Source organism: Macaca fascicularis, chromosome 7 (genome assembly GCF_037993035.2).
Source record: "Macaca fascicularis isolate 582-1 chromosome 7, T2T-MFA8v1.1".
Lineage (NCBI taxonomy): Eukaryota > Metazoa > Chordata > Mammalia > Primates > Cercopithecidae > Macaca > Macaca fascicularis.
The window spans coordinates 58,684,951-58,708,768 of record NC_088381.1 but is presented as its reverse complement, the minus strand read 5'-3'; the positions used below and the strand labels follow the sequence as shown (position 1 = coordinate 58,708,768).

The 23,818-nt window shown below is 41.0% G+C and overlaps 1 protein-coding gene across 14 annotated transcripts in view; it reads right to left on the bottom strand.

The window, feature by feature from the left end:
- Positions 1-23,818, bottom strand: part of IL16 (interleukin 16) — a 129,437-nt gene that overhangs the window by 70,775 nt on the left and 34,844 nt on the right. For all 14 annotated transcript variants that reach the window (XM_005560265.4, XM_005560266.4, XM_065548285.1 and 11 more), the window contains one exon: positions 17,231-17,643. In XM_005560265.4, the coding sequence (XP_005560322.3) occupies positions 17,231-17,643 (413 nt within the window). The remainder of the gene's footprint in view (positions 1-17,230; positions 17,644-23,818) is intronic.

Below are 23,818 nucleotides of genomic sequence, written 5' to 3'. Positions count from 1 at the left end.
CTACTGGAAGTTCTACTCACTACAATAAGGAAACAAAAGAAAATAAAAAGCATACAGATAAGAAAGCAAGAAATAAAACTGTCCTTGTTTGTGCATGATGTCGTTGTCTACACAGAAAAACTCAATGCCTAGAACTAATGAGTTTCAGTAATTCACAGGATATAAAATTACCTTATAAAAATCAACTGTATTTCTATCTACTATCAATGAATATATGGACACCCAAATTAAAATGTGTACGACTTATAATCACTCAAAAGAAAGCAAAATACTTAGGCATAAATCTGACAAAACATGTACAGGACTTGTATGCTACAAACTATAAAGACACTAATGAGAGAAATCAAAGATGATCTAAATAAATACAGAGACATACCATGTTCATAGATTGAAAAACTCAGCATAGTAAAGATCAATTCTTCCCAAACCAATATGCTGGTTTAACGCAATTCCTACCAAAATTTCAGTAAGACTTTTTGTAGATATAGACAAAATTATTCATTAGCTAAAACGACTGAAATAGAAGAATAAAATGGGAGGAATCAGTCTACCCAATTTTAAGACTTAATATATAGCTACAGAATTCAGCACTGTGTGATATTTGGTAAGAGATATACATAGAATAGAGAACCCAGAAACAAGCCTGAAGCATATACCGAACTGATATATGACAAAGATGCAGCAGGAATTCAAAGGAAGAAAGATAGTTTTTTTCAACAAATGGTGCTATAAGTAATTGGATACCCACAGGAGAGGAAAAAAAAGCTTGGTTTAAGTGTCACATTTTACGCAAAAATTAACTCAAAATGGACTTACAAGTATAATGTAAGACTATAAAACTTGTAGAAAAAATAGGAGAAAAGGTGGAGATGGGGTTGGGAGGGAAGTGACTGTGGCTATAAAAAGGTAACTTGAGGGAACCTTGTAATGATGGAAATATTCTATATCCTGGCTGCATCAACATCAGTAATATTCTACTATAATTCTACAAGATGTTACCATTGGGGGAAACTGGATTATACACAGATCTCTCTGTATTGTTTTCTTATGACTTTTGGTGAATCTACCATAATTGCAAAATAAAATGTTTAATTAAAGTAACTATTTAAAAATTGCATTCCATATGCCAGCAAATAGCAGTTCATAAATAGAATTATTAAAAAGATAAGAATTACAATTGTACCAGAAAATAAGGACTGCCTGGGAACTAATCTAATGAAAGATATGTAAGCCCTTGCTGAAGAAAATTATAAAAATTACTGAAATACATTAAATAAGGCCTGAATAATGCAGCAATATATCATGTCTATTTAAATGGTGGGCTTAATAGATGTCAATTCTCTCCCAAATTTATCTACAAATTTAATATAGTATCAAACTTTCAAGTCTTTTTTTTTTAGATTTAAGCTTATCCTTAAATACTTATCAAGAAGCAAAGGGCCTCAAATAAATAAGTGTATCTAAATAAGCACTAGGAAGGAGATACTTTCATACAAGAGAACAATACTTGTTTTAAAATATAATGATTAAGACAATGGCATATTAGCATAAAAATCTTAAAAACTGACCAAATGGAATAGAATAGAGAGCCTAGAAACAATCCCATGTTCATAAGAGGAAACCTGAATTGTGACAAAACTAATACTTTAGATCTGGGGGGAAAGAGAGACTTTTCAACAGAGGATGCTGGAACAATGGGCTAATTGTATGGAAAAAATGATAATGTACCCCTATACTTCACAGACATCAATTCCAGGTAGACTAAAAACATAAATACAAAAGGCAAAACTCTAAGATGTTTAGAAGACAACAAAAAGAATAGATGTTATAAAATAATGTTTATTACTTTAGGAAATAACAATTTTTAATAAGATACAAAAGCATAAAGTATAAAGGAAAGGATTGATAAATCCCACATTAAAGTTAGGAACTTCTACTCATTAATTAAAAGAGTAAAAATGACAAATTAAAAGCTGGGAGAAAATAGGGAAAACTGGGAAAAGAAGGAAGAAGACCAGCAAGCCAAAAGAAAAATAGAAAAAGGTTTGAATGAGCATATCACATAAAACATTCTGTAAAATATGAAAAAGCTTTATATATGTAAGACATTATTAGTAATCAGGGAAATGCAAGTTACAACTAAAATCAGAAACAATTTCATTGCCCCAAGATTGGAGAAAGTTTAAAATCTGATGTTATCAAGGATTGATGAGGAAGCAAAGGAACAAAGAAACTTACACCTGCTAATGGAAGGGTAGATTGGTATAACCACTTCAGAAAATAATTTGGCATTATCCAGTATAAATGAAAATTCCCATACCCTTTGACTCACCAGTTCCACACCTAGATTTATACTCTACTGAACTTGCACAGATGCCACTGAAGGTATGTACAAGAATGCCCATAGAAGTACAGTCTCTAATTTAAAGTAGGAGAGGGGCAAGGGGAAATATCTCAAATGTCCACCAATAGTAGAATGGATAAATTGAGTGGCTTTCAAACAATGGAAAACTCTAGAGTAGAGAAAAATCAACGAACTACAACAAAATGAAATAATATGAATGAATTCCTGGAACATAATATTGAATAACAGAAACAAATTTACCAAAGAGGAATCACAGTGCAATTACATTTATATCATGGTCACAAATAAGAAGAACTGAGACTTCCAGTTCCAGGACAAGATGGTAGAGACTGACTTTCCTCCTCTTTGCTAAATACAACTAAATACTCTGGAAATTATTTAATAGACAACAATATAAGGATTCTGAAAGTCAGAATGAACTGGTTAGGGACCTCAGGACTTGAGAAACAACAATAGGGTGAGTTCCCTGGATTTTCTTTCTATCTACTATCTACCCCAAACTAGAGACTGGAGAGGCCCGCAACCCAGAACTGCCAATAGGCAAAGCCGAAAACAAACAAACAAATAAGACAAGCCTGTTCTCTCCAGCCTGGCTAAAACACCAGGAAAGGGGGAAGACCAGCAAAGACCTAGTGGGGAATCCCTGCCTCTGTTCCACAACCAGGGTGCCAAGATGTGGTCTGAAATGTCTACTTTAGCAGCAGCAAAATCCTAGGTTAACTCAGCCCCACTCTATCACTGGGGCACTGGCAAGTGGTCCAGTTCATCTTCAGGGGCAGCATCATTTGAGTGCTTCATTTTTTCTGCTCTCCACCTAGTGGGAAAAGAGGTCCAGGTCCTGCAGGTTTTGTCTGTCCCCAAACCTAAGCAGCAGATGGTCACCCAGAGATACCAGGCAGCCCAGGAAAGGTCTTTTCACCCCAGTCGGCAGAACTGCAGGGATTGAGCAAGAGTACTGGTAGTGCCAGATAAATGAAGCATACCAGAATAGCATTGCAAGGGCTCTGAACACTGAAATGTCATTATAACAAAAGCTCATAAGAGTAGGCCAGAATTACATGCTAATCCTAAACAAAGTGGCTGCCTACTAAAACAAAAGATCTAAGTCAGATGAAGAGTCTCCTCACATAATAATCAAAATGTCCAAGATACAATTGAAAGTCACTTATAATGTCAAGAACTGAGAATTCACAAGCAAAATGAGAAAAGACAAACTAAAATAAACCCAAAGAAATCAACACCTAGATACATCATAATTAAACTCCTGAAAACTAAAGACAAAGAAGAAAATTTTTTTAAATAACAAAAAGATGACACATTACCTATAAAGAAAAAAAAAAAAAAAGCCGGGCGCGGTGGCTCACGCCTGTAATCCCAGCACTTTGGGAGGCCGAGGCGGGCGGATCACGAGGTCAGTAGATCGAGACCATCCTGGCTAACACGGTGAAACCCCGTCTCTACTAAAATACAAAAAATTAGCCGGGCGCGGTGGCGGGCGCCTGTAGTCCCAGCTACTCGGGAGACTGAGGCAGGAGAATGGCGCGAACCCAGGAGGCGGAGCTTGCAGTGAGCCGAGATGGTGCCACTGCACTCCAGCCTGGGCGACAGAGTGAAGACTCCGCCTCAAAAAAAAAAAAAAAAAGAACACCAATTCAAATGACAGCAGATTTCACATCTGAAAACATGAAGGTCAGAAGTCAGGACACATTTTTTTAAGCACAAAAAAATTCGTGTCAACCATAAATCCTATATCTATTGAAACTACCCTTCAGGAATGAGGGAAAATAAAGATATTCTCAGGTAAAAAAACAAACAAACAAACAAACCTAAAAGAATTCATTGCTAGCAGGCCTACCCTTAAAGAATGGCTAAAGGAAATTCTTCAAATACAAAGAAAATGATAAAATGTCTGGAACCTTTGGAAAGGAAAGAAGAACAGTAGGATTAGTAAAACTATAAGTAAACATAATAGATCATCTTTTCCTTTATGAGTTTTTTTACTTATATTTTATGGTTGGGGCAAAAGTCATAACAACACCTAATGAGGTGTTGGATAGATATAGAGAAAGTACTTAAAACAATAATATTTAAGAAATGAGAAGGGCAAAGGGATCTAAATATAAGTAAGACTTCTACACTTTACTCGAAGTGGCAATATGTCAGTACCAATAGGCTGTGCAACAAGTTATGTGCATATATGGTAATATATACAGCAACCACTATGAAACTATAAAAAACCACCATGAAAAACTATAAGGAGTGATATACTCAAAAGCATAATAAATAAATCAAAGTGGAACTCTTTAAAATGTTCGAGGATTACACAGGATGGCAAAAGAAAATAAATGGAGAAACAAGAAATAAAGGGAACAAACAGGAAATAAAATGACAGACTTAAGTTCTAACATACAAATTATTACTTTAAATATAAATTGCTTAAATACACCAGTTAAAATACAGAGACTAGGCCAGGCGCAGTGGCTCATGCCTGTAATCCCAGCACTTTGGGAGGCTGAGGTGGGTGGATCACGTGGTCAGAAGTTCAAGACCAGCCTGGCCAAGATGGTGAAACCCTGTCTCTACTAAAAATACAAAAGTTAGCCAGGTGTGGTGGCAGGTGCCTGTAATCCCAGCTACTCGGAAGGCTGAGGCTGAGAATTGCTTGAACCCGGGAAGCGGAGGTTGCAGTGAGCCAAGATTGCACCACTGCACTCCAGCCTGGGAGACAGAGCAAGACTCCATCTCAAAATAAATAAATAAAAATAAATAAATAAATAAAATTTTAAAAATAAAATACAGAGACTGGTAGAGTGAATAAAAATTTCTATGACCCAATTATATGCCATCCATAAGAAACTCACTTGAAACATAACAAGTAGGTTGAAAGTAAAAGGATAAAAAATAGACACCATGTAAATGCTGAACAAAAATAAGTGGAACTAAATACTACAACATTCAGATATACAAACAGGTATGATAAAGCATAAAGAAAAGCAAGATAATAATATACCCAAAATTAAGTGGTTACCTTAGAGAGGAGTGAGAATGGAAAGGCATCAGGTAGGAACATTCAAATAATCCCAAAGTTAATGGTAACGTTTGTTTCTTAAACTTGATAATTGACACACAGGTGTACAGGGCATCTTTATTTTTTAGAGTGTGTATACATCTTATAAATTCATTTTTATATGCTCGATATTTAATAAAATATTTTGAAGATCTTAAAATAATAAACTATGATACATGTATGTGATGTGTAGAATCTCATGCAGCCTTAAACCTTTCCTTCAGACATTCTTCTAAACTGGGGGTGGAAACACACATTGACACAGTAAATTCCTCCTACCTGCAGCTAGTTGCCATTCTTCAGTGGGAATATATAAGTTTCTTAATTGTTTGTTGTTTCAAGTAGGGTTGGTGGAAATTAAGGGTGCAGGATAAGAGGAGGATCAGAAAAAGCTTTATGGTGGATGTTCCACTGAAGCTGAGCCTTAGAGGATAACTAAGACTTGGGTTCATAAAGATGAGAGTGAGGAAGATATTCCAAGCAGAGAGAGCCACAAGGGCAAAGGCTTGGAAGCAGTAACCAGTGGGTTGTATGTGAAGAACAGGGAGAAGCCTACATGGGTTGTAATGTACAAATGAAGGGCCATATTGAGAAATAGAGTTGGAAAGGTAGATGGTTTACTACTTCTTCCCAGTTTCTTTTTTTTTTTCTTTTTTCTTTCTTTTTTTTTTTTTTTTTTTTTTTTTTGAGATGGAGTCTCCCTCTGTCACCCAGGCTGGAGTACAATGGTGCAGTCTCGGCTCACTGCAACCTCCACTTCCCAAGTTCAAGCAATTCTCCCTGCCTCAGCCTCCCAAGTAGCTAGGATTAGAGGCGCCCACCACCAGGCCCGGCTAATTTTATGTATTTAGTAGAGACAGGGTTTCGCCATGTTGGCCAGGCTGGTCTCGAACTCCTGACCTCAGATGATCCACCCGACTCAGCCTCCCAAAATGTAATTACAGGCAAGAGCCACCGCGCCCGGCCTTATTCTCCTCCTCTTTTCTATCTAACCTCTCTTCACTAACCAAATGATATTCTGCCAGAGCTAATGAAAATCAAAAGGCCAACTCCTAAAGCTAGCTTTCAGGAATAGTACTAAATGTCTTCTGGCAATAGAAACAACAACTAGAAATCACATGGAACTGGGGAGACAGTCAGCAAGTGAAGATTAATCATACCTGTGGGCAGCCCCTCCTTGCTTCCTGCACATGGACCACCCTTGCCTCCCTGCTCATCCTCCCACATACTCAGGGGATACAGCTGGCTCTGTGGGAGTCCTGGAGCCCCAAGCTTCCCTCTCAGTGGCTGCTCTCAGCATCCACAAGTCGCTCTTCTGTGGCAGGAAGAGGCAGGCAGCCAAAAGATTGGGTTTCCCACTTGCCAAGAAGGCCCAGGCCCCACAGGCTGAGTTGCTCATGGGCAGCAAAGCAAAGGATTTTGTCTGCTGAAGGAAGGCCTTGACCACCTTTTCTCCAACCACAGCACATGCCAGAGATTCAGACGACTGATCTGACCTCATCAAATCCTGAGTCATGCTATATGAGTGGTGACACTGTTTGACCAATTACTTTGAATTTTTAAAGCAAGCATGATTTTCCACTCTATGGAGGTCATTCTCATGTGGATAAAGCATTTCACATCTTTTTAGGAAGGCAGCTCTGAAGTGGGGACCTCCCACACTTTTGGTCTCATCTGCTGCTGTCCTTCTTCCTGATCGAGTGCCCTGTAACTCCATATCCCACCCAATGGGAATGCCCAAAGCAATATCCAGTGTAAAGCTGTGTGTTGACTCAGATAAACAAATGCAAGTTTTGGCCATGTGAATAGACTTTCTGCCTTAAGGGTGGTCTCATTATACCCATTTATGCAGCCACTCCTTTCACAGATATTTATAGAGTCATTATTATGTGCCAGTTCCCGGTCTCATTCAGTTCTGTGCTCCACCGTGTCACAAAAAGAGTACCAGCTCCAGAGTGAGTAAACATGGGGTTCCAGGTCTACTTTGTGACCTGTTAACATTCAGCTAGAGAGAAACTGAGAAATGGGAGACATCCGACTCCATCAGGAGAGCTTGTGCCCCTGATACAATTTAGATGTTTGTCTCCTCCAAATCTTATGCTGAAAGGTGATCCCCAGTGTTGGAGGTGGGGCCTAGTGGCAGGTGTTTGGGTCATTGGAGTAGATTCCTCATGAATGGCTTCGTGCTCTTTGCGGTCATGAGTTCACATGAGATCTGGTTGTTAAAAAGAGTCTGGGACCCCCACTCCTCTCGCTCCCTCTCTTGCCATGTGATACAACTGCTCTCCCTTCCTCTTCTATCATGAGTAAAATCTTCCCGAGGCCTCAACAGAAGCCGAGTAGATGCTGGTCCCATACTTGTATAGCTTGCAGAATGGTAAGCCAAATAAACCTCTTTTCTTTAAAAATTACCCAGTCTCAGGTGTTCCTTTATAGAAATGCAAAATGGACTAATACAGCCCCCAACCTCATCTTTTCTCTGGGTCTGTGCTATCCATAGATAATTACACCACTGGTATGCACAGTTCAAGGCTGGAGGGGTGCCAGGGTAGCTGTTTACTGGGCATGGGGGCAGTGATTAGAGTACTACAGGTGTTCACATACATGAATCTGTGGTCCCTAGTGGTGATGAACAGTGCTGAGAGTGGTACAAGAAAGAGGATCCTAGCTGGCAGCCAGAGCCATGAAATGACTTTTCCTACACTATCACCTTCCAGTGTAAAACTCTGAGGAGTCCAAGAAGTCAGTTGAACTTGGCCATCCAAGTTCTTGCAAAGGTATATTTGTCAAGGTAGGAAGGTAGAAGGTATATTTTTAATATATTTTACCTTGACTTATAACTTTTTAGACACTTCATATTTAGATCTTATTTGTACTTTCACTCCAGGGCCTACCTGTATTAGAGGCAGCCTGCTGCAGGCAGAAAGGAAGTGATCTTACTGAGAAACACATAAATGCAGCAAGGAATGAAAAGTAATGAAAAAGGTAAACATGTAAATTAATGTACATGAATATTGACTCTATAGAATAATAATGATATAGTCTGGAGTTTAAAATATATGTAGAATTAAAATGCATGACAATAATACCAAAAAGTGGGCAAGTATAAATGGAGTTGTGTGTGCTAAGGTTTTAGCATTATTTGAGAACTAATAAAAAGTACAAATTTATATAAGACTAATATATTAAGAGTGTATATTGTATATTTTAATGATTAAAAAGGTAAAAAAAAATTATAGCTAACAAGCTAATTATAGGGAAAATGGAAGAGTAAAAATTATGTTAGTACAAAAGAGGGCAAGAAGAGAGAGAAAACAGAATATAAAACACTTGAGACAATTAGACACCAAATAATAAGAGAGTATGCACAAATCTAAACACATCTGAAATGATATTAAATGTAAATAGTTTGACTACAATTATAAAGACAAAGATTGAAGGAAGAACAACATAATTATATGATGCTTGCCTGTGATATACATGTTAAATATGGGAACACAGATTGAAGATAAAGGAGGAAAAAGATATACCATGCAACCACTCACCAAAAGATAGTGGTGAAGCTATACTAGTATCAGAAAATTTTTCAGAAAAAAATCAGCACTAGTCAAAAGAATATTTCAAAATTTTAAGAGCATTCATCAACCAAGAAAACATTAAAAAGTTATAAAGGTCTATTCACATAAAGTATAACTTCAAAATACATAAGGCAAAAACTGCCAGAACTAAAAGGAGAAACAGACAAATCTACAATAATAATGAGAGGCTTTAACATGCTTCTTTCAGTAAATAATTGAAAGCTGGAACTGATAAAGTTTAAAAAGATTGGGAAAATAGCTAACAACCTATTCATAGGGGAAATAGGTAGACAAATATCTTCTCTATTTGTCTATTCACTCAAATTCATGGTTATTGTGGAATTTGACCTAATAGACAAATATAGAGGGTGGCACTCAACAAATATATATGTATATACAGATATGTATGTACACATATACACAGACATATATATACACATATTTGTGTGTATATATATATTCTCAACAAATTTCCAGAGATTAAAATCATTCACAACACATTCTCTTCTTTAACTATGGAACAATTAATCTAGGACTCAGTCAAGACACACAAACACACACACACAGAGAAAGAGAAGACATATGTATCAATATTAGGAATGAAAAATGAACATCACTATGGTTTTTACCAATGCCTAAAAAATAACAAGTATACACACACATGCAAATCAATGTAAGCAAAGCTGAGAAAATGTGAGTAATATTAATGGTTTGTATCAAAATCAATATGCTGGTTGTGCTACTGTACTAGAGTTATGCAAAATGTTACTTTTGGGGAAAACTGGAAAAAGGTACACAGGATCTTTCTATTATTCTTTGCAACTTTATGTAAATCTACAACTATCTCAAAATTTGAGTAAAAATATAGGATTTTTATTAATAACTTCATGCTAATAAATTCGGAAATTCAGATGAAACAAATTCTCAGAAGAAAAATGCATCTTACCAAAACTGATATCCAAAGAAGTTGAAAATTTATATAGTCCTATTTCTACTAAATAAATACAATGATAATTTAAAACCTTTCCAAAAAGAAATCTCTAGTCCCAGATGGCTCATAGGTGAATTCTTCAACCATTTTAAAAATCTATAGCACAAATGTAAGTCAAAGTATCCCAGAAAATGGAAAAGAGAAAGTATTTCCTAACTCGTTTCATGAGGTCAAAATACCCATAGTTTGAAAACCAGACCAAAACATTACCAGAAAGGAAATTTTTAGGTTATCTCTCTCATAAACACAAGTGGCAACAATTACTAACAAAATATTAGCATATCAAATCCAGAGTTATATTAAAAGGACAATACATCATAGCTAAATTGAGTTTATTCCAGCAAAGTTGTTTCAACATTCAAAAAAGTCAATTGGTCCAATTCACTCCATTAACAAGTAAAGTATAAAACTCCATATGAGCATCTCAACAAATGTAGAAAAAAATCATTTCACAAAATTCAACAATTCATTTTAGGGGTGGGGGTAGGGGGCAAAATAAAACCTCTGCCAACTGTGAACAGAGGAAACTTCCTTAATCCAATGAAGGGTAGCTACAAAAAAACTACAGCAAACATCATACATACTGACATAATAATAATGAAACTTTTCCCTTGAGATTAGGAATGAGACAAGGATGCCTGTTATCACCACTTCTATTCGACATTGCACTGTAGGCCCTAACCTGTAAAATAAAGGGGAAAAAAGTACAAAAATTGGAAGGGGAGAAATAGAGTTCTGCTTATTCAAAAATGGTAGGTAATGATTGGGTATGCTGAAAAATAAACAACAACAACAGCAACAAATATCCAGTCAAACTTTGCAGAAATATATCATGTAAAGGGATTGGAATATTAAGTACTGTAAAGATGTCAGTCTTCTTAGATTGATCTGTAAAGCCAATGCAATTCCAATAATTCCAACGAAAAAACCAAGTCTAGTTTTAAGAACAAATGTGGAGGACTTACTGACCAAATATCATAAAGCTTATTAGAAAGCTTCAGTAAATTGAACTGTGCAAAAATAGGAAAAATAAAAGACTAATAGATCAGAATAGAGAAACCATAAATAGACCTATACATATTTGATCCTTGACTTATAAAAGAGATGACACTGCTATGCAGTGGGGTGAGGACAGGATTTCCAAAAAATGGTGTTGACTTCTTTGGATATTCATGTAGGAGAAAAGTTAGCAGCTAACTCACAACATATACAAAAATTTACTTAATGTGAATTAAAGATCCAAATGTGAAAGATAAAACAATGAAGCTTCTAGAAAAAACATGAAAAAATATCTTTATGACCTTGGGGTAGGCTGAGCAGGGTGACTCACTCTTGTAATTCCAGCACTGTGGGAGGCCAAGGTGAGTGGATTGCTTGAGTGCAGAAGTTCGAGACCAGCCTGCGCAATATGGTGAAACCCCACCTCTACAAAAAATACAAATATTAGCCAGACATGGTGGCTTGTGCCTGTTGTCCCAACTACTCAGGAGGCTGAAACGGGGGATCACTTGAGCCTGGGAGGTTGAGGTTGTGGTGAGCCCATGTTCATGCCATTGCATCCCAGCCTGGGTGATAAAGCAAGACTCTGTTTTAAGAGACAGAGACAGAGAGAGAGAGAGAGAGAGACCGACGTTGGGGTAATCTCCCCTCCTTTCCCTCCCCTTCCCTGCCCTCCTCTCCTCTCCCTTCCTGCCCGCCTGCTTGCCTTCCTTTTTTCAGAGACAAGGTATTGTTATGTTATGTTGCTATGTTATGTTATTGTTATATTATGTTATATTGTTATGTTGCCCAGGCTGGTCTCAAAACCTCCTTGGGTTCAAGAGATCCACCTACCCCAGCCTCCCAAAATTCTGGGATTACAGGCGTGAGCCACTGTGCCCAGCCAGAAAATGATTTATTTGTGAATCTGGGGCCAGGTTTGACTTCTGAGATGTAGGAGTGATCCCTCTCACTCCTACCTCCAGCTTTCTCTCCTCTTCCTCCACTGTCCCCTTTGCATTTTCACCTCCATCTTCACCTGCACCCCCTGTGCTCTGATGCCCTTTAACTCTCCAGGGAATTCTACCTTTGTCCACCACCCATGTATACTGAGCCTCCTGGAGGAGTGGACAGGAGATAGCTTGACCAGAGCTCATTTGCTCGTTTCTAAGATTGCTTAGATTTCACAGAAGTCTTAGCTGGACCCATTCCTTCTAGGGAAGCTCCATAATGAAGGGTGTAAATCCTACTATTGTGGAATGTTCCAGGGAAATGAGAGGTAACCTAGAAGTCTCTTTGTAGGATATAATTCTTCCATTACTCATTCTCTGGATGAGTCCTTTCCTTAAGAAAACTGAGCAAGGAATGCCATTCAGGTTGGGGAAGACACAAGGGACAGGATTAACTATGCTTACACCTGCCCCCCTTCTCTAGACTGCAAGTTTCCTGAGGGTATAATATCAAATCTATTTCTTTATCTCCAGAGGATAGCACATACCAGGTGCCTGCCAATGTCTGAAGAAAAAGAAAGAAATAAGGAAGCAAGGAGAAGGAAGAGAGGAAAGAGGAGAGGGAGAGTTTGAGCTTTCATTCCCTCTAACTGAGCTGCCTTCCATTTGGCCTTAACAACCTACTTAAAGGGCATTTAAAAATACTCTTCCCATTTGAAAACAGACAGGGGCTGGAGTAGCCAGTGAGTCCCTGTATTCCTTCTTTCAAAGTTCTAAGTCGGATAAATTGTATTTGTTTTTGTTTGTTAACTTGGGAAGGCTGCCTTTTGACATTCTTCCATTTGAATTCATCTTCTGGGGTCTAGAAGCTCCCCCAGAGCAAAAAGCCCTAATCAGTACTTTAATGCACAATACAGATTCAAATGAGTAATTAGTTCGAATTCTTCATGTCCATGCCCCACTTTGGCACATCCTAGGGCATTAATTTACCAGTCTTGTCTGGGCCAAATACAACCCATCCAATAAGGCTTAAAAAAAAAAAAAAAAGTTGGCTGTTTATATAACTTCCTCTTCTTTAATTTTTATATTAGGCGTTTCCAGAGGAGAGGCTAACGTCACAGAGCCTCATTCCAGATGTTGTTTTGAAATCAGTGTAACCATGGCATTGCTGGAACCTGCAGAGTTCATCTGGGCCAACTGAGTCACGTCTGGGTGCAGGGCCACTCTGACGAGGGGAGGCAGGGAGGGAGGCAATCAGGGCATGGACTAAAGTGTCCCTGTGAGAAGGGAGAAGTGAGTGGGCTATTGAGTACTCTGAGCTTCTCCAGAAAGGATATGAGGAGACCTGCTGTCGCCTTTGACCTTGCTGACCTGGCACCTTTGATCGCAGGACTTGCTTAGACAAATGAAACCCTCCCTTGCTTAGAATTCACTCTTGGATCTTTAAGGATCACTTGTGCTCCTTAAAAAAAAGAACAAGAGATCTCAGGTTCTGAACCGGACAACGCCCCTCTCTGTTGTCCCAGTTCATCCCTGCCTCAAACTTGACTCCACTGTGCTCATCACCTCTTCCGCCACTCCCAGCAAATTCTTCCAAGCCCCTGTGAGCTCCTACAAGCCCATATCCCTCTGCCCATTCCCACCTCTTACCACCATCCAGACTGGTTTCCTGGAATATCCTGCTTTCAACAGCCACCTCCCCCAGGACGCCCCTCCCCACACTGTCTGCCCTCTCCAGTGTACCCGTGATTTCCCTGACATGTCTGTGCCGGCACTTTGGCCACATCAAAGATAAGAATGATCTGGTTTGTCCCTGTCTCCATCATTATCCTCTAAGCACCATCAACTATAACTCTTGCACACTGTCTAGCACATTGAAGGGACTCCATAAATGTGATTGAATTCATTGAGTGCTTAATTCCTCAGAATTAGTGCCCTCATGCTAAAATAGAGATAATAATCATCATAATATCTATCAAGCAATTACTGTGCGCACTGTTCTGTTTTAGGTGAATTTTCTCATGTAAGTGCCTATAATATTATCCTTATAAAATCCATATGAGATATATACTATTTTTAACATTCTCCATTTAACAGGTGAGAAAACTGAGGCACAGAGAGGTAAAGCGGATTGCCTAGGATTACACAGCTAGTCACTGAGAAACAACCTAGGCAGTGAAATTAATGAGCCCACACCACTAACCCCTGTGCCATATTGCCCTTCAGAAATAGTAATACTGCTATTATTATATTAGTATATGTATATTTGATAATATGCATCATTAACATATTCTACTACCTTCCTCCCAAGGTTTGGGGGAAAGTAAGACAATGAGATAAGAGTTGTGAAAACATTTTTAAAACCAAAATATGGACCGGGTGTGGTGGCTCATGCCAGTAATCCAAGCACTTTGGGAGGCCAATGCGGGCAGATCACTTGAGGTCAGGAGTTTGAAACCAGCTCAGCCGACATGGTGAAACCCCATCTCTACTAAAAATATTTTTAAAACTTAGCTGGGCATAGTGGCAGGCTCCTGTAGTCCCAGCTACTCTGGAGGCTGAGGCAGGAGAATCGCTTGAATCCAGGAGGCAGAGGTTGCAGTGAGCTGAGATCGCGCCACTGCACTCTAGCCTGGGTGACAGAGCAAGACTCCGTCTCAAAAAAAAAAAAAAAAAAAAAAAGTGGTGCACATGTGAATCACAAAGAGATGAAAAGGTGAAGTTTGTTCTTTCCCCTGCCCAGGTCCCTCCCCATGCCCACTGCTTCCCCGTGCCATCTAGCCATTCCCAAGTATCTGGTCTCCTGCCGTGGAATAGGTACAAGGACAGAGTGACAGACGTGCTCACCTGTGCCCAGAGGCCCCAGCATAAGCATTCAGACTTCTCCTCTCCTGTCTTTGCAGACGCATGTCCCTTCACCTGGAATTCTCTCCCATCCACCCCTGCTTAATATAATTGCGCACCCTTAAGAGCACAACTCACCATTTTCCTGACCATTTTTCCAGCCTCTCCTGTTTTGCAGGTTGGGACAGGGCACCTCCTTCCACTACTACCCCCAGGTGCTCAAGCTGAAACTTCTACCCCCAGGTTCTCAGGCTGAAACTTGCAGTTGAAGTTTACTTCTCTCATTCTCTCACATGCTACATCCTTGCATCAACAAATCCCTACCTTGGCCATTCTCAGTGCCTCTACCCACACCACCTCAGTCCAAGTCACGTCATTTCTGGCCTGGGTTATTGCTGCAGTCCCCGCAACTGGTTTCACTCCATTCTCCACTCAGTAGTCAGAGTGCTCCTTTTAAAGCACCAATCTGAGCATGTCACTTTCCTACTCAAAATCCTCCAATGGCTTCCCATCCTTCATAGAATAAAATTCCAAGTCCTTGCCACAGCCCTTGTTCCGGTCCCTGGATGCCACCTCAACTTGGTCTTCTACCATCCTCCTCTTTCCTCTTTACCCCAGGCATACTGGTCTCCTTGATGCTCCCAAGCACATTCTTGCTTCCTGTCTTTGCACATGCTGTTCCCACTGCCTGGAATGCCCTTCCCCAGGTGGTCATGTGACACACCCCTCCACTTCATTCAGGTCCTTGCCAAAATGTCACATCTTTAGGGAAGGCTTTGTGATTACCTTTTCCAAAAAAAAAAGCAGTAACCCCTCCTCATCACTCTCTATCCCCTTATCCTGCTTAATATTTCTTCATAGTCCTTCAGTATTTAATATAATATTATATATCAAGTTGTTATTATCTGTATCCCCAAATCAGAATAAAAGTTGCAACAGGGCAAGGACTGGGTCTGTTTTGCTCACTCCCATGCCTGGCTTAAGTATTTACTGAATGAAGGAAGGAATGACAGCACCCCCAGAGATGTGCTCCCTTTTTCCTTTGAGCTTCCCACAGCCCTCCTACACCCATCTTGTACTGTACTTTTTACTCTATTTTAAGTAGTTATTTCAGGGCAGAGACTGGACCCCCACCGTGCCTTGCAGATAATAGGTGCCCAGGAAATACCTATGATATTAAATGGAAGCGTGTGAATAATCCATTCTAGAATTCTGCTGAGGTCTTGAAATAATTTTTGAATTTCATTTAGGTAAGTGCTAATCTAGATACATTCACAATGTCACTAATAAATTTGACTCTCAGTTGGTGGATTGGATTTTTTCACATCATTAATGGCAGCCTGGGAGCCTGGTGAGCCTCCCCCAAACCCACTGGGCTGCTGGCTTCTCCTTCTACCCTATTAAGTGAGTGCAGGACATATTAACAGAAGTCATATCATGGGTTATAGAGCACACTGGGCTGAGTGAGGCCCTTAAGGATGCTGTGCAATCCTTAAGGCCCTTAACAGAAATGTTGTTCATTATGTATATTAAATAGTGATTTCCCTCCTGAAGAAGGCAAGCTGTACAGACGTGACAGACCCCTTTCAAAGGTACTAGAATGCCTTCCCTATTTATATTCATAGCCTGGCAGTAGGCTATAGGAGAAATGTCTCTACATTGGCTCATCACTGAGTTGGCAGCACTGACCCCATGGTTCAGGGCCATTTGGACCCTTGAGAAATCTCACCTTTCACAGAAGGCACAGCACTTGATAGTGAATAGTTTGACATCAAAATCTTTTAATCAGTCTAGATTTCTGCTGTTCTGCAATCTCCATCTCATTATGATGACAAAAATTGAAATACGATATAACAGAAAGGAAAACATTCTGAATTCTGGCAGGTCCCCAAACACTGCTTATTTCCCGCTCCCTTATTGATGGCTACACTTGCCATCTTCAGCATCTACACCTATGTTGAAAATGGGAGCGGGCACCTGGAAAATGTTCACAGTCAGCATTCAGGGAACAAACTCACTCATCTGGCACCCCGTACCTTGCTTGCCAAAAGGCCTCCTCATCTGCCCAGGCCCTGTAAGTCTGTTTCTACAAGTCTACAAGAAAGATGTGATTTGACCTGCCTATGGTATGTTCTATAGTACCTGTCTAGAGATGAGAGCTTCCCAGTGTATTGACTACTGCATCTGGCATTTTCCATCACGGATCTAGGCTCAGTTTACCTTAGAGTGAAATAGTGCTTCCCTGAACCTCTCAAGCAAGAGTGTTAACTGAGCCTGATTCACTCCCATGCTCATTGTTATAGTTCCAGTGGGCCCTACCTCAACTTTTTCCTTGCTCTCTTTCAGAATTACAACTCTGCAGCTTCCTGATTTTTGAATAAATGGATTCAAATACTTTAATTCACAGCACCAGAAACCAACTGCAGGCTCTTTCAGGCCTGCAAAGCCTAGGCATACCTTCATGAAGAATATCCTCCTACAGGTCTTGCCTCGATCATTCCCGGCTACTTGGAGTTGAGCAGCCTCAGAGGCCAGTGCTAGATCAGGAATGCTGCTGGGCCCAGCCTCCGATGTGTCTGCCAGCTGCGCAGATGAGTGGAAAATTTCCTCCTTGCCCTGGGCCAAGGAAATCTCAAAGGGATCAGGATATTTCTCATCAGGGCTAGAGCCATCATCACTGGTCTTAGCATTACAGAGAATCAGGGACCTGGAGATGGACCGAAATTTTGTGGATTTTCTGCTCTTTCCCGTGCGGCTGTGTGACTCCATCCTCAAAGAGGAAGTGAAGCTGCCTTTCCTCCTTTCCTGGTCTCTGGCCCTTGGTTGACGGGTGGCCACTGGACAGGGCTTAGCTGCCACTTCATGAGTCCCTAGAGGAAAGAGGAAATAGGAAGAAGCAATGTGACTTGCTGCTGACAAGTGGAGCTGCACGAGTCCTGGATCTGAGCCACAGGTTCTTGGTGCCCATGAAGCAGGACAGATGGGCAGATCATCCTTTAAGATCACTGGCCCTTCCAGTGTGCCAGCCAAATGGGGCTCAGTTAACCCAAGCAGTTAACACCCACTCCACTCCCAGTATCATGGAGACCTAGCCCCAGAACTTCTCATTCTACAGATGGGGGAACTGAGGTGCAGAGAGGGGAAGTACCAACACAAGGCACTAGCAGAAGAGCCAGTAATCAGTCACAGGAGACAGTTTAGGGATCATAGAGGCCAGTGCTTTGTGAAGTTTTTAAACTTGGAAGCCATTCTTTAAACAAAAGTGTACAGTGAACTCCAGTCTATAGAGCAGACCAAAGATGGGAAAACCGAAGACTAAGTTCCACTTCCCTGGTCCCCTGGTAACTCCACCCTTGGTAACTCCCATGGCATCTCCAAAGAAACCCCAGAATCCATGGAGGTGAGTCTGAAGACCACTGATGTCTTATGTCCTCCATTGACAGATGAAGAACCCAAGGCTAAGAAGGTTGGAAGTCTTACCTAACACTGACCTGCCAGAGTTGATGTGAGCATAAAAGAAGGTGACACTTGGCAAATGCCTGCCAAAGGGATGAGCACATAACAGGTTCCCAGCAAACATGAGTGCCTTTCTCCAGGCCTAAAGTCAAACACTTGGCCAGAGTCACAGTCAAGCCCAGGGGCTCCTGCTTCATCACCTACCCACACTGGGTCAAACTCTCACAGCCAGACAGACCAAAGATAGGCTTTCCAGTCAGGCCAAGAGCCCGGCTCAGCTTTGCCAAGAGGAGCCTCCCATGGATTCAATTTCCATGAAGCAGGTGGTGAAAGAGGCCCTGATGCTGTATCCTAAAAAGTTCTGACTCAGGCCCAAGCCACAAAAGAGAGGCTGTCGCCAGAACAACAAATTGTGGGATGCTCTTGGCCCATTGGTACTGCTGTTTGTGCACATCCAGTATTGAATAAGGAATAGCAGAGACCTAATAACATTTCATTACGTCAAAACCCTTTCACATATCCTCCGAAGAGAATTTCTGCCTAACAGTAGACTGTTTTTCAACACTCACATTGCATACATTTATTGTTTTCTGTATTAGCTCTTTGATTTTATCAATTTATTCACCAACCATCCCAGCAATCAATAGCAACAAACAAAAATGAGTGAATGATTGATTGAAAGTCTACAATATATCAGGCACTGTGCTTGATGCTTTAGTATAAATTATTTCAGCGTTGATCCATTTTATTAAGCACCCTCTTATCAACATGCCTAAGTTTTTTACTGTATGTCCTTCCATCTCAAATGATAGTAAAACCCCAATCACAGACAAATCCAAGCCTCTACAGAGTTCATGCCTGACTGTGGGTCTCTAAGCCTTGAAGGAAACACTCTCACTCCTGAACAGATTGGTATCATGAAACATTCACGGCCTCCAACTGGGCCGCCAGCTCTGGTCAACAGTAGTACTGTTTCACTAATCAGCTTGATAACACATTTCCAACAATGTCTGAAAACTTCACTATGGTGTGCCAGGCATTGTTCTCATTGCTTTACTATTTAGTTCTCATAAACTCTATGGTAGGCTCCATCAATATCCTCATTTTACAGAAGAGATACTAAGGCACAGGGAGGTTAGGTGACTTTCTCAAGATCACATAGCTAGGACTCAGTAAAAGCAGGAATCAAACCAGGAAATCTGTCTCTGAAGCCTGTATGCTTTACTCTGGCTCTACCTTCTCATTGACTATTGCCTTTCTCACCTTTAGCCTCAATCACTTCCTCTGTGCTGGATCTTTATCCTCAGGACATAAACACACTCAAACCTTTTCTGTCTTTCAAACACTACATATTAACTCCATGTCCTCCCCTTGTCATTTGCTTTTCCTTTATCCCCTTCATGTCTTCTTGAGCAAATGCTCTGCACTTTGTACTTCCTCCCCTCATGCTTACCTCCTCTTCAAGCCTCAGCCCAGAGTCTGCTTCCTTTCCCTACAGCCACTGAAACTGTTGTGTCAGGTCTGCCTTTTACAAACCCCACAGCCATGAACTGAAGTCCAGAGGTCACAGTCTGTCTGCTTGGTTAAAAAACTTGCTGCATTTTAGAGGATTTGTTAACCAGTATATCAATGCTCAGATCCACTGGCAGAAGACGACATAGGTTTCAAGCTTTTAGAGTAGTTTTCTCTTTTACCTCATTATTGCCTTTAGTTCCAGATGTCATCTTCCAAATGCAGATTGTGAATGTTCCTCTGCCCCCATCCCCAACCCAAGAGTTTCTCTGCATCCTGCCAATTCCAGTTCCCAAAACTAGTGACTCTCCACACCAATGTCGCTATAAATATTAATATATCCAAACTTCTTTCCATTTTGATCAGTTCCTTAGGAGTTCCCATAGTTCACCAGGGTTTCATGGGGAAAGATGTGTGTGTGTATGTGCGTGTGTGTGTGTGTTGGTCACAGCTAACACTGGTCCATTAGGCATTTGGAAATTTGTAAGATAATCATTGCTGTGTTAAAATCCTTCCGGACTTTGCTGGTGCTAAACAGGAAAGATATAAACATGGGGATGCTGAGGTCCACCTTGTAGAGGGGCTGCCTGTGAGTGAAGCCAACACAGAAGGTACAGCACTCATAGAGGTGGGGAGAGAGACAGAGATAAAGAAGGAGGACAGAGAGAAAATCTGAGAGGGACTGAGTTCAGACATGAGCATCCAGATCCAGCCATGTCTGAAACCACATCAACCTATGCAGTTATGCACACAAATAGACTCTTCTTTTTGCTTTTTTTAAAAAAACCCTCCTGGAATAGTGGCTCTTCTCACTGCCGTTGCTGGCATAAAGCATGGAAAACAGTGACATCCAAGGGCCAAGAGGATTTTTGAAACTCTCCTATCCCACCCCAAGCCTAGGAGAGAAGCCAGTCATAGCCAGTCAAGGCCTCAACTCTACCCCCTCCATGCCCCAGTGCCAGGCTCTCGTATAACAGCCTCTTGCATTCTTGTCCCACCAAGAATTGCCACAGTCTGCATGGGTTCTTGGAATGCAAACCCGATTCCCTTTCTCTTCTACCTCTTCTTCCAATGTGCAATAACTGTCCCAGCAATAGCGAGGTCACTCACTGGGCATTTTCCAGGACCAAAAAAATTTGGGGACCTTTGGGGCTAGGTGTAAGGTTGTGTGCTTCACTCAGTGGTGGAATAGTTGGCTGCATGTAGCATTTAAGAGAACAGAGGAATCAAATTCCTTGGTGGAAACTGTGCTAATCCCAATGTACCATTTGCAGGAGTGTCTGATGAGTACCGACAGCTTTGAAAAAATAAGCTATTCTGAAGAGAATCACCACTTTCATAACCTAGGCTCTCATGTGGGATGGCAGGGCCCATGGGATGGGAGATGGCAATGAACCAGGGGGCAAGGAATTAATCCTTTGGTTAAGAGTGAAGGCAGTTTTCAAAATGAGCCTTGTCATTATGGAAATTTTTTTTTTTAAGGAAGAAGAGAACAATTGCAAAAGAGCTGTAGCGGAGAAGCCAGAATTGGACTTCTGTGGGAGATTGCCTTCCCTCCAGGCCTGGCACCGAGAGAGAGGAAGGGAGAGAGAATAATTGAAAACACAGTGCTGTGGTCACATGGTTCATCTTAGTTTCAGTAATTGAGCTCAGGACATTGGAACCAGCTATTGCTCCCTAAAGGAACCAAATGTCAGCAGAGCTTGGGGGCAAGCCTGTGCCAGTCCTCCAGTCCAGCTGCCTTCAAAAGGTTGGAACTAATGAGCTTTCCCTTATTTTTCCCCAGGCTCTATGACAACTTGTCAAACTCTTGCCAGATTTTCTCTGCCTCTGGTGGACCCTCCACAAGACAGCCTTGTGGGTCTTCTCCAGAGGATTCCAGGGCGTGGGGAGAGGATGCACAATGAAGGTTTCTAACATGGCTAAGCTAATGCGATCAGTTGCTTTTAATTCCCAGCAGAAAAACTGAGAAGTTCTGCAACTCCCTAGAAAACTGCTCTCCAACTCCCTGAAGGCTTTCCCATGTCTCCCCAACTGGGCTAGTGTATTTGCTCTTTAGTTCTATCTTCCACAGAATACTAGATCTGGAAGGGGTCTCCCCATCACATCTTATAAGGGTAAGGACACTGTGCCAAAAAAAAGTGGGACAGGACTGACTCATCATCATAGTTATCAGTATATGTTTTTACCATGGCAGAGCTGTCATTTATTTAGAAAATGCAGAGCCAAAAGGATAGAGCTGAATTGAAAATAAATGGATAGTTCCTCCCCTTTAAAGAAGTTCAAAAAATTGCAGAATATGTGCTGTGAAGCAGGATCAGTTAGTCTGTACCTCCCTTCCTCCTCCTTCCTTCCTTCCTTCCTTCCTTCCTTCCTTTATGGGTTTATTTTATTTTATTTTATTTTATTTTATTTTATTTTATTTCATTCAGCAAGCACTTGTTGAGAAACTGTCAAGTGCCTGTTTTTGTGCTAGGTAAACTAACCCACCGGAGGAAAGGCCACAGTATTTCCATCTGGATAAAATACATTTAACTCACTGGAGATCTTTGGGAGGGTAAATACCTATATGGAGAAAGGAGAACTAGCTGGTAAAATGTGTTTCAAATTGCTGAATTCTCCAACAGTGTCCTATATCAAAGGCAATTTTTAAAGTTTGGTCACTCTAGCCCAGGGGATAATTTTTGTCTTTGTCAATTAAAGAATAACTCAATGATAAGGAATGAAGAAATGTATTGTTCTTTCTCTTTCTAAAAGAATATCTTAGGTGGGGTACAGTGGCTCACGCCTGTAATCCCAACACTTTGGGATGCCAAGGCGGGTGATTTGCCTGAGCTCAGGAGTTCAAGGGCAGCCTGGGCAACCTGGTGAAACCCCATCTCTACCAAAAATACAAAAAAAAACAAACAAACAAACAAACAAAACTTAGCCAGCATGGCGGCATGTGCTTGTGGTCCCAGCTACTCAGGAGGCTGAGATGGAGAGATTGCTTGAGCCTGGGAGGTGGAGGTTGCAGTGAGACAAAATCACAGCACTGCACTCCAGCCTGGGCAACAATGAGACCCTGTCTCAAAAAAAAAAAGGAGTATCTTTAATAGGATTCCATTGGATCTGCAGCTGGGAGTAGTTCTGTGTATGTCACTATACACTGTACAGAGGACTAGGAAGACAGTGTCTCTGGGCCTCAGTTTCCCAGCTGGTAATTTAAGCAAGTTGTGTTGAAGTTAGTTTCATATCTGTCGTCTTTCTTCCTCTATACTGTTACCTCCTAGAGAGGAGAGATAGATATAGTCTCATTAATTTTTGGTCCCCAAAGCTTTGATGGAGGTTGACACAAAGAAGGGGCATTCGGCATGTTCAGTGAATGAATGGCAGACGAGTGTTTCAGAGGCCCTTTCCAACAGACTTTTCCAGGACCAACAACATATGAAGTGTTCTCAAGGAAACCATCTCAACTAGGACAACAGAATGATGGACTCCAGGTAACCAACCAACATCAGAGTGACAAGGAGCCACAGTGGGCTAACCTCAGAGTAGAAGACAAGTCAAGAGTCATCAGGGAAGATTTTCAATGCTGCTCCTCAGAAAAGTCCTTGAGACCCTGGAGAAGCCCCTCACAGGGACCACTGCACTTTCAGCATCCTGGAAGGAGAACCTAACCATCAGTGCACAGGCATGAGTGGGGCATCAGGATGGCCTCAACAAGATCCAGGCCCCCGGGGCACAGGATAAGTCAGAAAAGGGATTTCCCACTCAGTATATATTACCTCCAATATGGTAAAGGCCTGCTATATAGTTAATCTCAAGAAGGAGCTAGATAAATAAAGGCGTTTCCACCCAGATAAATAAGGGTATATCCACCCATCATTGTTCTTGAGAGACTGGCTAAAGCTCATTCCTCATGGAATCCCTTGCCCAGAGCAGGACTTCACACTTAGGATGCACTCAGTCAATGTCATTGCAGAATGAAATGAGAGGTCAACTGCACAAAGCTACAGTGTTGTTAATTAATAATTGTTAATAATTGGGAGGATGGACAAGCAGGATTATAAACATACTGCTTAAAGGCTTAGGCTC